The 12,307-nt window shown below is 43.7% G+C and overlaps 1 protein-coding gene across 1 annotated transcript in view; it reads right to left on the bottom strand.

Annotated features, from left to right (window-relative positions):
* Positions 1-12,307, bottom strand: part of glp2r (glucagon-like peptide 2 receptor) — an 82,149-nt gene that overhangs the window by 32,455 nt on the left and 37,387 nt on the right. Inside the window, exons 3-5 of the mRNA XM_085963361.1 lie at positions 8,071-8,175; positions 6,373-6,497; positions 3,682-3,788 (exon numbers count right to left, since the gene is read on the bottom strand). Of these exons, the coding sequence (XP_085819487.1) occupies positions 3,682-3,788; positions 6,373-6,497; positions 8,071-8,175 (337 nt within the window). The remainder of the gene's footprint in view (positions 1-3,681; positions 3,789-6,372; positions 6,498-8,070; positions 8,176-12,307) is intronic.

Raw genomic sequence — 12,307 nt, 5'->3', positions numbered from 1 at the left:
CGAGGATTGGGAGGATTTTAGAATTCAGCAAAGGAGGACCAAAAAATTGATAAAGAAAGAGATAATAGAATATGACAGTAAACTAGCGAGAGACATAAAAACAGACTGTAAAAGCTTCTATAGGTATGTTAAAAGGAAGAGTTTAGGGAAAGTAAATGTGGGTCCCTGACAGGCTGAGACAGGAGAAATTATAATGAGGAATAAGGAAATGGCAGAGAAATGAAACAAATACTTTGGGTTGGATTTTACCAGCCCTGAGGAGGCGGGTCTGGAGGCGGGACTGCTGGGAAAATCAAAAAGAATGGGAGCGGGTCCCGAACCCGCTCCCAACCCACCTCCAACCAATCTTCCCGGGAGTCGGGTCCCCGATTTGCGCTGGGACCTGACTGCTAGTTAACAGGCAGTTAAGAGGCTTTTTCCGATATTGAGACTTCTGCTGCCGGCTTCCCGATCATGGGGAACCCCGCCAGGGTTAAGTGAGGCATGCTGTGGGTCTACTGTAATGTTTGTGTACAGATGACAGCTGCAGAAGTGGTGTGAAGGATGCAATGGGACACTGATGAGTGTCAGAGGTAAGGAAATGTTGGGAAAATCATTTTTAGTGTGTTTAGAGTTTTCTGTAGGTGACAAGCTTTGAAGTGTTTGTGTGGCCTCACCTCATTGGGAGAAGTGACAGATCGCTTCTGTACCCTCACCTGCAGCTGCCATCTGTATTATCCTAAGGAGAGAGTAATTGGAGGGCTTGGGTGCAAGGGCGCACCTTTGTACAGCGATTGCCAGTGTTTGACAGCACCTCAATGTTGTCAAACACTGTCAAATCATCTGTCAAAAATAAATGGTACATGTCCCTTTAAGAAAACCGGCAGATGAAGCATCATCAACTGACGTCATCTGACACCGGCTTTCCCTTAATTGGCCGGCAAGCCCGCAGGGTGGGCTTAACAAGGCCAATCAGGGGAAAATAGCGTCTGTGCGCCGGATGTCACTGGGGGCGGGACTAGAACCTGGAAGGCAGCAGTCCCGCCCCTAACTCGTCTCGGCAAGTAAAATCCAGCCCTACGTGTTTGTCTTCACGGATGAAGAAGCAAAAAACTTCCCGGAAATAGTGGACAACCAAGGGTCTAGTGAGAATGAGGAACTGAAAGAAATTAGTATTAGTAAAAAAATAGTACTGGAGAAATTAATGGGACTGAAAGCCGATAAATCTCCTGGACCTGATGGCTTACATCCTAGGGTTTTGAAAGAGTTGGCAATAGAGATAGTGGATGCATTGGTTGCCATTTTCCAAAATTCCATAGATTCTAGAACGATTCCCGCAAATTCAAAGGTAGCAAATGTAATCCCACTATTTAAGAAAGGAGCGAGAGAGAAAACGGGGAACTACAGACCAGTTAGCCTGACATCAGTAGTAGGGAAAATGCTAGAATCTATTATTAAGGACGTGGTAACAGGGCACTTAGAAAATAATAATAGGATTGGGCAGAGTCAACACGGATTTATGAAAGGGAAGTTGTGTTTTTTGAGGTTGTAACTGGCAGAATAGATAAGGGGGAACCAGTAGATGTGGTGTATTTGTATTTTCAGAAGGCATTCGATAAGGTGCCACACAAGAGGTTATTGAACAAAATTAGGGCTCATGGGATTGGGGGTAATACACTAGCATGGATTGAGGATTGGTTAACGGACAGAAAATAGAGTAGGAATAAACGGGTCATTTTCAGTTTGGCAGGCTGTAACTAGTGGGGTACCGCAAGGATCAGTGCTTGGACCTCAGCTATTCAAAATCTATATCAATGATTTGGATGAGGGGACAAAATAGGCAGCTAGCAAAGATTGGCTAAAGGAAACTTTTGTTTGACAAATTTAGTAGAATTTTTGGAAGAAATGACAGATTGGATAGATGAAGGGAATGCAGTTGGTCCTGTGTTTGTGGATTTTCTGAAGGAGTTTGATAAGTCGTCTCACAGGAGGATTCTTGTTAAAAAAATCAGCTATATGGTTCAAGAGGAACCGGCAGATGAAGCAAACAGTGAGAAGGGCTGTCAAAGATTTCAGGAAGACATACAGTAGACAGATTAGCAGAATGTTTTACCATGAAACATCTTTTAAAGCAAAAATAGATAAATATTTGAACCAGAGGAAGAGGCAGGGCTATGGGGAGAGAGCAGCGCAGTGGGATTCATTTTTTAATGCTCCAGCAAAGACGTGCACAGATATGATGGGCAAACATGGTTCTAGTTTGTACTTTGCAATTGGTATTTTTTGTGCTCATCAAGAACAGGAATGTCACTGTTCGACAATAGAACTCAGATTCCCAATTCATGTCGAAGAAAGAACTTGCATTTATATTACACCTTTCACATTGTTTCACATGTAACAGAGTATAGCACATTGTCATAAACAATACAAGTGAGCTACAAGCACTTTAACACTATCACTCAGACCCCGAGACGTGTAACTGCCTTGTTACACTGTAAAGTTTTACCTTTATAATAGCATAAAAAGTTATGGCTTTGTGCCATTTCCTCATTTTTCCTGTTTCTCATCTGTGTTTGGATGCCAATGGGACTGTCACGGCAGACACAACAGACAGTTGGTTCCTTTGTACGACACTTCGTTAGGGTAGAACTGATATTATCCATGTGATTCAGTCAGAAGTGGCCGTGGGGTTTATGTCACTGGCTGATGCAAGGGATATCATACAGTACTAATCATTTATGCCTTACAATGATCTCAATATGTGCTTGCCTCATGTTATAAAACAGAGTCAAGAGATAGGGCAGTAAAGCTATAATATTAAGCACACTCTAAGGGCGCGATCTTGCCAGCCCTGGGGAGGTGGGTATGGAGATGGGACTGCCAGGAAAATGGCAGAATCTGGGTGCCGGTGCCCATCCCACCCCCAAGCCATCTTCCCAGGAGGCGGGTAGCCGACCCGCGCCGGGTCCCGCCTCCTCGGAGGCGGGAAGGGGATTACAGCCACTTAACTGCCTGTTAACAGGTAGTTAACAGGCAGATAATAGGATTATCCCCATTTTACCCACACAAGTGTAGGCTTCCCGGAGGCTGCGAACCCCGCCAGGGTCAGCGAGGCCAGCAGTGGGCCTGCGGGGATCGGAGGGGTGCAAAAGTGCGCTGTGAAGGTAAGTGATGGGTGCAAGTGTGGAGAGGCAAGTATGTGAGGTGAGTGGAAAGTGATAGAAAATGTTAATTACCTTTGATTCTTCCTGCAGGCTTCAAACATTGGGGACGCGGAGAGTCTCGCATCTCACCGGCAGAGATGACAGATGGCTGCTGCATTCTCCGATGCAACAGCCATCTAATTTCTGCTCACAAAAGAGGTTTGATGAGTCTTGAATATAAGAACTCATCAAACAACAGGGAATGTCAGTGTTTGACAGCTTCACAGAGCTGTCAAACGATGACAATTCATCTGTCAACATTTTTTGACAGATGAAACGTCATACGCTGACGATCTCTGCAACTGGCTTCCCCTTAATTGGCCTGCTAAGCCCGCTGGGCGGGCCTAACAAGGTCAATCAAGGAAAAATAGCGTGGGTTGGCCAGAAGTCAATGGAGGCGGGACTAAAACCTGTCAAGTGGGAGTCCCGCCTCCAAAAGCTCCCCATTGGCAAAATCCAGCCGTAAGTGTTCAACAAGCAATATGAGCGGAGAACAGACCTAAGCCACAGCAGTATCAACACGGCCAGTGAGAGTGAGGACAACGAGAGTGAGTAACCCACGGTGTAGATCAATTGTAGGGCTCTCAGTAATCCATGCTGATTTTTCTGCAAAGAAAAGGTATGAAAAAAACAACACAATACATCATTATTAAGAGCAGTAAGGGCTGTGCTTCCCTATAGCCCTGAATAACTGGCAACAAGCTTATCCAACAAATGCAGCTTCATAGTTACAGAGGAGTAGTCCTTTTCTTCTAAATGTGTATTGAGAAATCTAGGTGAAGGGCCAAGGCTCATAATGTTTTATATTCATTCTTGGGGTATGGGCATCGCTGGCAAAACCAGCATTTATTACCTATCCCTAGAGGTGGTGTTGGTGGGCCTCCTTCTTGAACCGCTACAGTCCTTGTGCTGAAGCAATTTCTACAATGCTGTCATGTAGGGAGTTCCAGAATGTTAACCCTGTGACAATGAAGGAACAGCAATATATGTCAAAGTCAGGATGGTGTGTGATTTGGAGGAGAACTTGGAGGTGATGGTGTTTCCATGCAACTGCTGCCCTTGTCCTTCTAAGTGGTGGAGGTCGCAGGTTTGGGGAGTCAGGAGGTGAGTCACTCTACACAGAATATCCAACCTCTGACCTGCTCTAATAGCTATGGTACTTATGTGGCTGGTCTTGTTCAGCTTCTGGTCAATGGTGACCCCCAAAGATGTTAATGGTGAGGGATTCAGTGATGGTAATGCAATTGAATGCCAAGGGTAGATGGTTAGACTCTCTCTTGTTAGACATGATCATTGCCTGGCACTTGTGTGGCACAAATGTTACTTGCTTAGTGCAGGATGCCATCAAGGTTGAAAAGAGTGAGAGAGAAGATGAGGTGAGGCAAGAAGTATTTAGGAGACACCAAGGTTGAGCTTTGCAAGTCTGTAGATTGTCAGAAGAAGATTGATGGTGAGGAATTACACAGTTCTAAGGCCATGGGAAAGAATGATTTGGAATAGAAGACAGTGGAATAAGTTTTAATTATATTGTTTCAGGGAATCCGTCTTCATGGAAAAGTGTTTAGGAACCTTTTCTTGTTTGGGAGAGAGAATGGTGCAGTATTTTCATGATGGCAATGTCCTGAGTAACTTTGAGTTAAGGTAATGGTGGCAGGGAATCTGCCCTCCCCCAGCACATATCAAAAAACCTTGGGTACTGTGCCCGTGATGTTCCGATATACACTGGAGGCAGGTGAGGGTCTGTTCCGTCAATGCATACCCAGAACATTACCTCCACTGTGTGCAAATAACTCGATAATATATGTTGATGGGAGTTACCACATTTCACTCTGCCATTTTACAAACATAAATAGGTTTTCAAAACACTTATTTATCAAGATACTGCTCCTTAGTACATCAGTGTGCATTTGCACAGTAAACTACACAAACCTTTAAACATTAAAAGAAATCCCCACTCTCAGCCATGTTGGTGACAGGAATTCTACAATAATCCTCACTGTGCTTGATAATTCCTGCTCAATTGCTTTCCAGTGGCTCCTTGTGGAAAGCGTGGACATAGGATTAAGTTCACATCAGTCAAATAACTTGCTGGCTCTCACTACCTTGACTCTCACACAAGAAATGGCGACTTGGTACTGAAGGTTCTGTCAACACCCAGTGAACAGTGCAGCAGTGGAACAGTACAGTGACAGAACCACACAGGAATGCAATCATGTAGCAATGGGAGCACATATCGACCAAACTGTACAGCTTTGGAACTGCATAGCAGCAGAACTGTACTTAGGATGAGTCAGCAATTTCATGCGAGACTGAGAACAAATCTGAACAGATTTTTTTTTTTAACTCCAGCTGATGTGGCTAAGTCTCCACAGTCTGTTTGAACATACGTGTTGGAACATAAGAAATAAGAGCAGGAGTCGGCCATTCAGCCCCTCGAGCCTGCTCCGCCATTTAATAAGATCATGGCTGATCTTCTACCTCATCTCCACTTTCCTGCACTATCCCCATATCCCTTGATTCCCGTAATATCCAAAAATCTATCGATCTCTGTCTTGAATATACTCAACGACTGAGCCTCCACATCCCTCTGGAGTAGAGAATTACAAAGATTCACCACCCTCTGAGTGAAGAAATTTCTCCTCATCTCAGTTCTAAATGGCCGGCCCCTTATTCTGAGACTGTGACCCCTGGTTTTAGACTCCCCAGCCAGGGGAAACATCCTCCCTGCATCTACACTGTCAAGCCCTGTAAGAATTTTCTTTGTTTCAATGAGATCACCTCTCATTCTTCTAAACTCTAGAGAATATAGGCCTAGTCTACTCAATCTCTCCTCATAGCAAAATCCCCCCCATCCCAGGAACCAGTCTGGTGGACCTTCGTTGCACTCCCGCTATGGCAAGTATATCCTTCCTTAGGTAAGGAGACCAAAACTGTACACAGTACTCCAGGAGTGGTCTCACCAGGGCCTGATATAATTGGAACAAAGTTTACATTTTCAGAAGTCTTAGCAGGATGAAGAGCAGATAGAATTGTACATTTTCTGAATCTTTCTATTAACCTGAGCTAACCAATGGTATTGGGTTGTACATGCCGGTGCTAAGATGGAGTCTGTACGCAGAACAGTTTTAATTTCTTGATGACTAAGCAGACAGGAATTTCTGACAAATTTACAAACATTCCGATGGCTTACCTTTCGCTGGACTTCCCGGCTGTCTTCGGAACATTCAGAATGATTCCGCCAGATAACAGAAGAGTTTGAGAGTGTCATCCAACTACCATTGTCCAGGCAATGCCTGTAGACCCTTTTTGTACTTCCTGCAAGGAAGCAAAACGAGGTAAGTGAAGAAGTAGTTTGGAGGCACCAAGGTTGAGCTTTAAAAGTCTGTAGATTATAGGCAGGAGATTGATGGAGGTGAGGAACTACCGTTCTAAGGCCCCGAGAAAGAGTAATCTCCTGGGATGGTTTTGATCGTTCGAGGGGGTTGGAGAGGAATTTTCCAGAGTATTTTTTCCCTTATTGGCCCTGGGACTTTTCTCTGTTTTCCCAGGAGATTACATGGCTCATGACTGCAAGAGGAGGGGGAGGGACGGGAGGGGCTGGGAAGTGTCTAGTCACGATGCTTCAGCCATCATGAGGTGTGGGGCCGGCTTGATGGACCAGCTGGTCTTTTCCTGCCGGCCAATTTTGTATGTTCGTATGTTTGATACATATTACTAACAAAGAAACGTCACTGCAGGTAAAATCTCGCCTTAGTGGGTAAGTGCACCACTCGATGTGGTACTGAGCCATGCAGACTGATAAGACTGTGTGGAGTTAGTTCATCTGAGCTGGGGCAGCAGTGGAGGTATTACAAATGGACGCTGTGCCTTGGATTAAAAACAGACATGGTGGCCATCCCTGATGGCTCAAAAGTTGCTGTGTGTGCCTCAGGCTGGGCTGTGGTGGGTCCAATGCTTAAATAGTCTGGCGACACTCACTCTGAGGGATCACACGTGAAGCTTGTGTGAGGCGTTGGATGGCAGCTTGAACCTGTGGAATATTAATCTTCCACACCTTCAGGAGAGGAGGGTAGAAAATTGGAAACTGCATGTTCTTGGATGGCCCAAGTGTGCCAGCACAAGGTGCAATGGAGTGTGTGTGATTCTACACAAGTGTAGCTCATGATCTCAACTAGGACTTGGGGTGGGGGGAAATTAATTTGCGGAGGGGAAGGGGTGGGGAGGGGTGGGTGGGGAGGGTTAACGCAGTGGTCCATAGTTGCCTTATTTCTTGTTAATGCATGTGCAGAATGAATGCATTTTACACCAATATGTACAGACTAATTTTAAAGCTGCTTTTTCTTGCAATAAATTCTGCAATCAGTCAATTTAATGAAATCAACCGATCACTGATGCAGAATCTAGGAGCACTCCTGCACAGGAGAAGCTGTGAAAGGATTCTGCATAATCTGAATATTACATCGACAGCAAGACATTTGGAAAATAAAATGACATTTTAATGCTCCAATATATCCAAAAACCAAACAGTGTGATGATGCAACATGTTGGTGTATCCGTACACTGTACCATGGAGTGATGGGAAAGGTGGGCTTGATTTGCCACTCTACTGAATTCATGATCTGAGTGGCATTTCTGAAGGTTGGCATCAAGGGAGGCCAGGGCCTTCTTACTGGGAAGGGGGGCAATCAAATGGACAGTCATCAGCAGGTTGCTTTGTTTAATATTGGCATGCAGCTGGCAAGGGCTTGTTGCCTCAAGATGCCTGCAATTGACACAGAGCTCAGAGGGAACAAAAGGAGGATAAAATGGAAAGATACTTTTTTCCTCAGATGTAGACGCAAGACTATGAGATTCCTAGAAATAAAGTGAAATTTGCATTGAAGATTACCTGGTTTAATCCAAGGAAGATACCAGGGACAGGGTTCTGAGACATTTCCTGGGTACGATTCTGGCCAGCAGACAAACTGGTCAAAAGTTTTGTTGCAAAATATTCCTATTTGGAAGCAAACGTATATCAATTATTCAAGCTGTTACAGACAAGCTATTTCTAAAAGTATAATTTAAGTTAAAAATAGGAAGCAGGGTTTTACGACTGATGAGTTTCAAGATCTCAGACTTGATTTTGTAACAGATCTTTCATTGCTGATTATTCATTTTGGATTTCAAATTGAGATGAGTTTGGACAGTCTCAGTTCAAATCCAGCAGGGGCGGATCCACGGCATAAACTGCACGAATTGGCAGCAATCACACAGAAAGCCCATGAGGATGGCTGTTGTAGGGAATGGAAAACTAGAGGGTGCTTTTCTGAGGGGACAAAGCTTTACTCTGCATTTCCTGCACCACAGTATACTACAGTGTTTAATGCTGAAATAATATTTTGATTTCTTCTGTTCATTAAGGTGAGGGATAGCAGTTCCGGAGATTGGAAGAGTTTCCATATTAAACGTTCATTCCCAGTGTCCTTAGCTAGTGTATTGATGAGATGGATGTACAGGAAACTTTTGATTTACCAGCACCTAAATAACCGGAAATGTCGGTTAACCGGCAAAATTCAGGAGTAGGTTCAGGTAACTTGTATTACTTGCCTTCCTCCATTTGTTGCTGTGCAAGGGTGTGGCTGCAGCTGTTGCTAAGCTACAGAGACGCTTGCAACTTCTGGCCATTGTTCTGAAGCTGTTGCTAAGCAACAGGGTTTGTTGCTTTATACGGAGCTCTCAGCTCCGTATCTTTGACTATAGCTTTTGGTTATCCGGAATTTTTGATGAACCGGCACCACGTCAGTCCCGTCGGTGCCGGATAAAAAAAAGTTTCCTGTAGATACATTGTTTGGGTTGAACATAAAAAGAACCATTTAGCATGACTATAAATGAAGGAAAGCTCAATAGAACATAAGGAGTAATTAATTAAGAACTGAATTTGTTAGCTCATTGAATAGGCTATTTATTAGTTTAATTTAGTATTAAAATATTTTGGATTTCAGTGTTAGGGTCAACTCTAGACCTTGAGAGTTGGTTTTATTTTATTTATAAGTCTTCAGATGAAATTTAGTCCTGCTTTTAGTTTAGTCTTCTGTTCTCCAATTTAAGTTTTACCTAAGTTTTAATCTGGGAGAAAAGTTTAATCAATAACTTACTTTTTGCTTTCTATACTTTTGCTCTGATCTTTCGAAGCGTTTCATGCACGCCCCAGAGAGGTTGGGAAATAATAAACTGCGGTTTGAATGATAATTGAGATTTTTTCATCAGTTTCAACTTCCAGCATCTGTTTCAAAAGATTTAGCCCTGTGGTCAACGTTAATTTTAGTCTCATCGCTTTCTCTCAAATTCTAGGTTTATTTTAATTTTAGTCTTCATAAGAAATTCCACTCTCTTTTTAACTTGGTTGATTAAAATGTTCTTCTCATTTTACTCGACTAAAGCAACAATGCTGCTGAAGCATTCAAAAAGGAACTGCAGTGATTCCTTGTTCAACCAACGTGGAGGGATACAGTTTGACGTCAAGACAGGAGGGAAATGAAACTTGTCTGACATGATCTTCACAGAATCACAGAATCACAGAAACCCCACAGTGCAGATAGAGGCCATTTCGGCCCATCGAGCCTGCACCGACACATATCCCACCCGATCCCCGTAACCCCTACACCAACACATATCCCACCCTATCCCCGTAACCCCACATATTTAATCCCCCTAACACTAAGGGTCAATTTATCATAGCCAATCAACCTAACCCGCACATCTTTGGACTGTGGGAGGAAACCGGAGCACCCGGAGGAAACCCACGCAAACACAGGGAGAATGTGCAAACTCCACACAGACAGTCGCCCGAGGCCGGATTCGAACCCGGGTCCCTGGCGCTGTGAGGCAACAGTGCTAACCACTATGCCACCGTGAACTTAAACCAATGAAAAGAAGCATCGGATGGGCTGAGTAACATTTTCTGGCCGCCATGTTCTTGCAATCTTCAAATCACTGATTAGTCATCCTAGAAAATCAAGATTATTTTGAAGTGATTTATTATGAATCAGGAGTACCAGTGTTGTAGGCGTTGCACCACATGATTAAACATTTTAGCCCATTTATTTTTGGAAGCCAATCATAAATATCAGGCTAAGTAGATGAAACATTTCCAGATTACTGCCAAGGGAGGCTTATTCCTGTTCCTATGTTCCTATAAAGGGTTTGATTAATTTGTATCTGAAGCAGATTAGAATCTCAAAGGGCGAAATAAGCCTTTGAAAAAAATCTATTTGTTACATTTATTGGATTGTTTTGGCTGAGAAAACCAAAATATACGACAGAGTCCCAAAGCATCTCTGAGACACATCATCAACCAACCAATTTTGACATTTAAAGTAGGAACAAATTTGAAAACACCCTCCATTTCTGTAAAATGTCACTGCTCAAATAAACTCTATGACAAATATTCAAGAGTTAAACCAAAAGATTTAAAATAAAATCCAAATATTTCTGTTGTCGTTAATTTCAGAACACAAGATCCAGAATGAGAAAATGCCATTCCGACCATGAAGATAAACTCCATACAGAGTCCATGAAAAGAAAGACTAGCATTTATATAGTGCCTTTCACAACCTCAGAATGTCTCAAACCGCTTTACAGCCAATCAAGTACTTTTTGAAGTGTGATCACTGTTGTAATGTAGGAAACACAGCAGCCAATTTGCGCACAGCAAGCTCCCACAAACAGCAATGTGATAATGACCAAATAATCTGTTCTTGTGATATTGATTGAGGGAGAAATATTGGCCAGGAAACCAAGGATAACTCCCCTGCTCTTCTTCGAAATAGTGCCATGGGATCTTTTACGGCCACCTGAGAGGGCAGACAGGGCCTCAGTTTAACATCTCATCCGAAAGACGGCACCTCCGACAGTGCAGCACTCCCTCAGTACTGCACTGCAGTGTCAGCATAGATTGTTGTAGCTCAAGTCTCTGGAGTGGGACTTGAACCCACAACCTTCTGACTCAGCAGCGAGAGTGCTACCAACTGAGCCACAGCATGAATACTCTATCATGGGCTTCCTCCACCATCACTGCTCATTCCTACTTGAGGAAACACTAAGGGGTGAATTTTAACTTGCAGCCCAGGCGTAAGACCAGCACTGAGGATTGACTGCCCGTTATCTAAAAGGCCCAATTTTAATTTCCATTGACTTCAGTGACAGTGGGAATTGGACAGAATCTATAACGGGCGGCCAAACCGCCAGACTAGTTTTATGCCCAAGCGGGAAGTTGAAACTCTATCCCAAAGTTCCTTCCCCTATCTCCTGTGAAGAAGCAGTGCTTTTAATATCTCAGTTCATCTTCTATCTATATATATATATAAATCGGTTGGTCCATCTGTCTTTCTGTCTGTTTGTCTGTCCGGCTATACAATCAAAAGTTATAGAGCGTACCTACACATATGTTATATCAAAAGAAAGCTTATCATTAGGGGACTCTAATAGGCATATTTACTTTTTGGTCAGACAAAAATTGTTCCGACAGTATACAAAAAAGGTTCAAAAAATGGCAACATTCCGCTCATTAGCGTTGAGTGACGTGATGGTTGACCAATCGTATAGGGGATTAACCTGATGGTTGACCAATCGGTGCGTCATGGGGGGCATTTCATTGCGTGTGTGGGCGGGCCTAATCCTTCTGAGCTGAGGTGAGTGGCCGCTATCTTGATTCCTAACTATTCATTTATTTTTCCCACTTTCTGCGTGTTTATTTTCAAATCTAGATTTCCAGCAAAAAAAAAGTTGCTTTTAAAACACAATTAAATTGTTTTAAAAAAAAGTAAATTAATTTGTAAATATTTTCTCTAACCTCATTAATTTTCCTACCTTTCACCCGTTTTTTTCCTCTTGACTCGCTACCTCCGCCAGGCGCGGCAACCTTCCAGGGTTACCCCGCCTGCAGGCCTCGAAGCCTCGGCCTCTCCTCCCCAGCCACGCCTGAGCTAGGCACCTCCTGTCCCGCTCAACAAGCGGCCCACGATCGCCGCCATCTTTGTAAAGGCTGGCAGGGTGGGTCTGAGCCGAGCGTAGCCACCACCACCATCTTTGTAAAGGCTGGCGGGGCGGTATGGAGCTCCGCGAGCCCATCGCCAGGTGCCTAGGGC

Source organism: Somniosus microcephalus, chromosome 21, assembly GCF_052327205.1.
Source record: "Somniosus microcephalus isolate GS21.2 chromosome 21, FLI_Smic_1.0, whole genome shotgun sequence".
NCBI lineage: Eukaryota > Metazoa > Chordata > Chondrichthyes > Squaliformes > Somniosidae > Somniosus > Somniosus microcephalus.
Note: the sequence above shows the minus strand (reverse complement) of the source record. Positions and strands in the feature narration are given on the sequence as shown.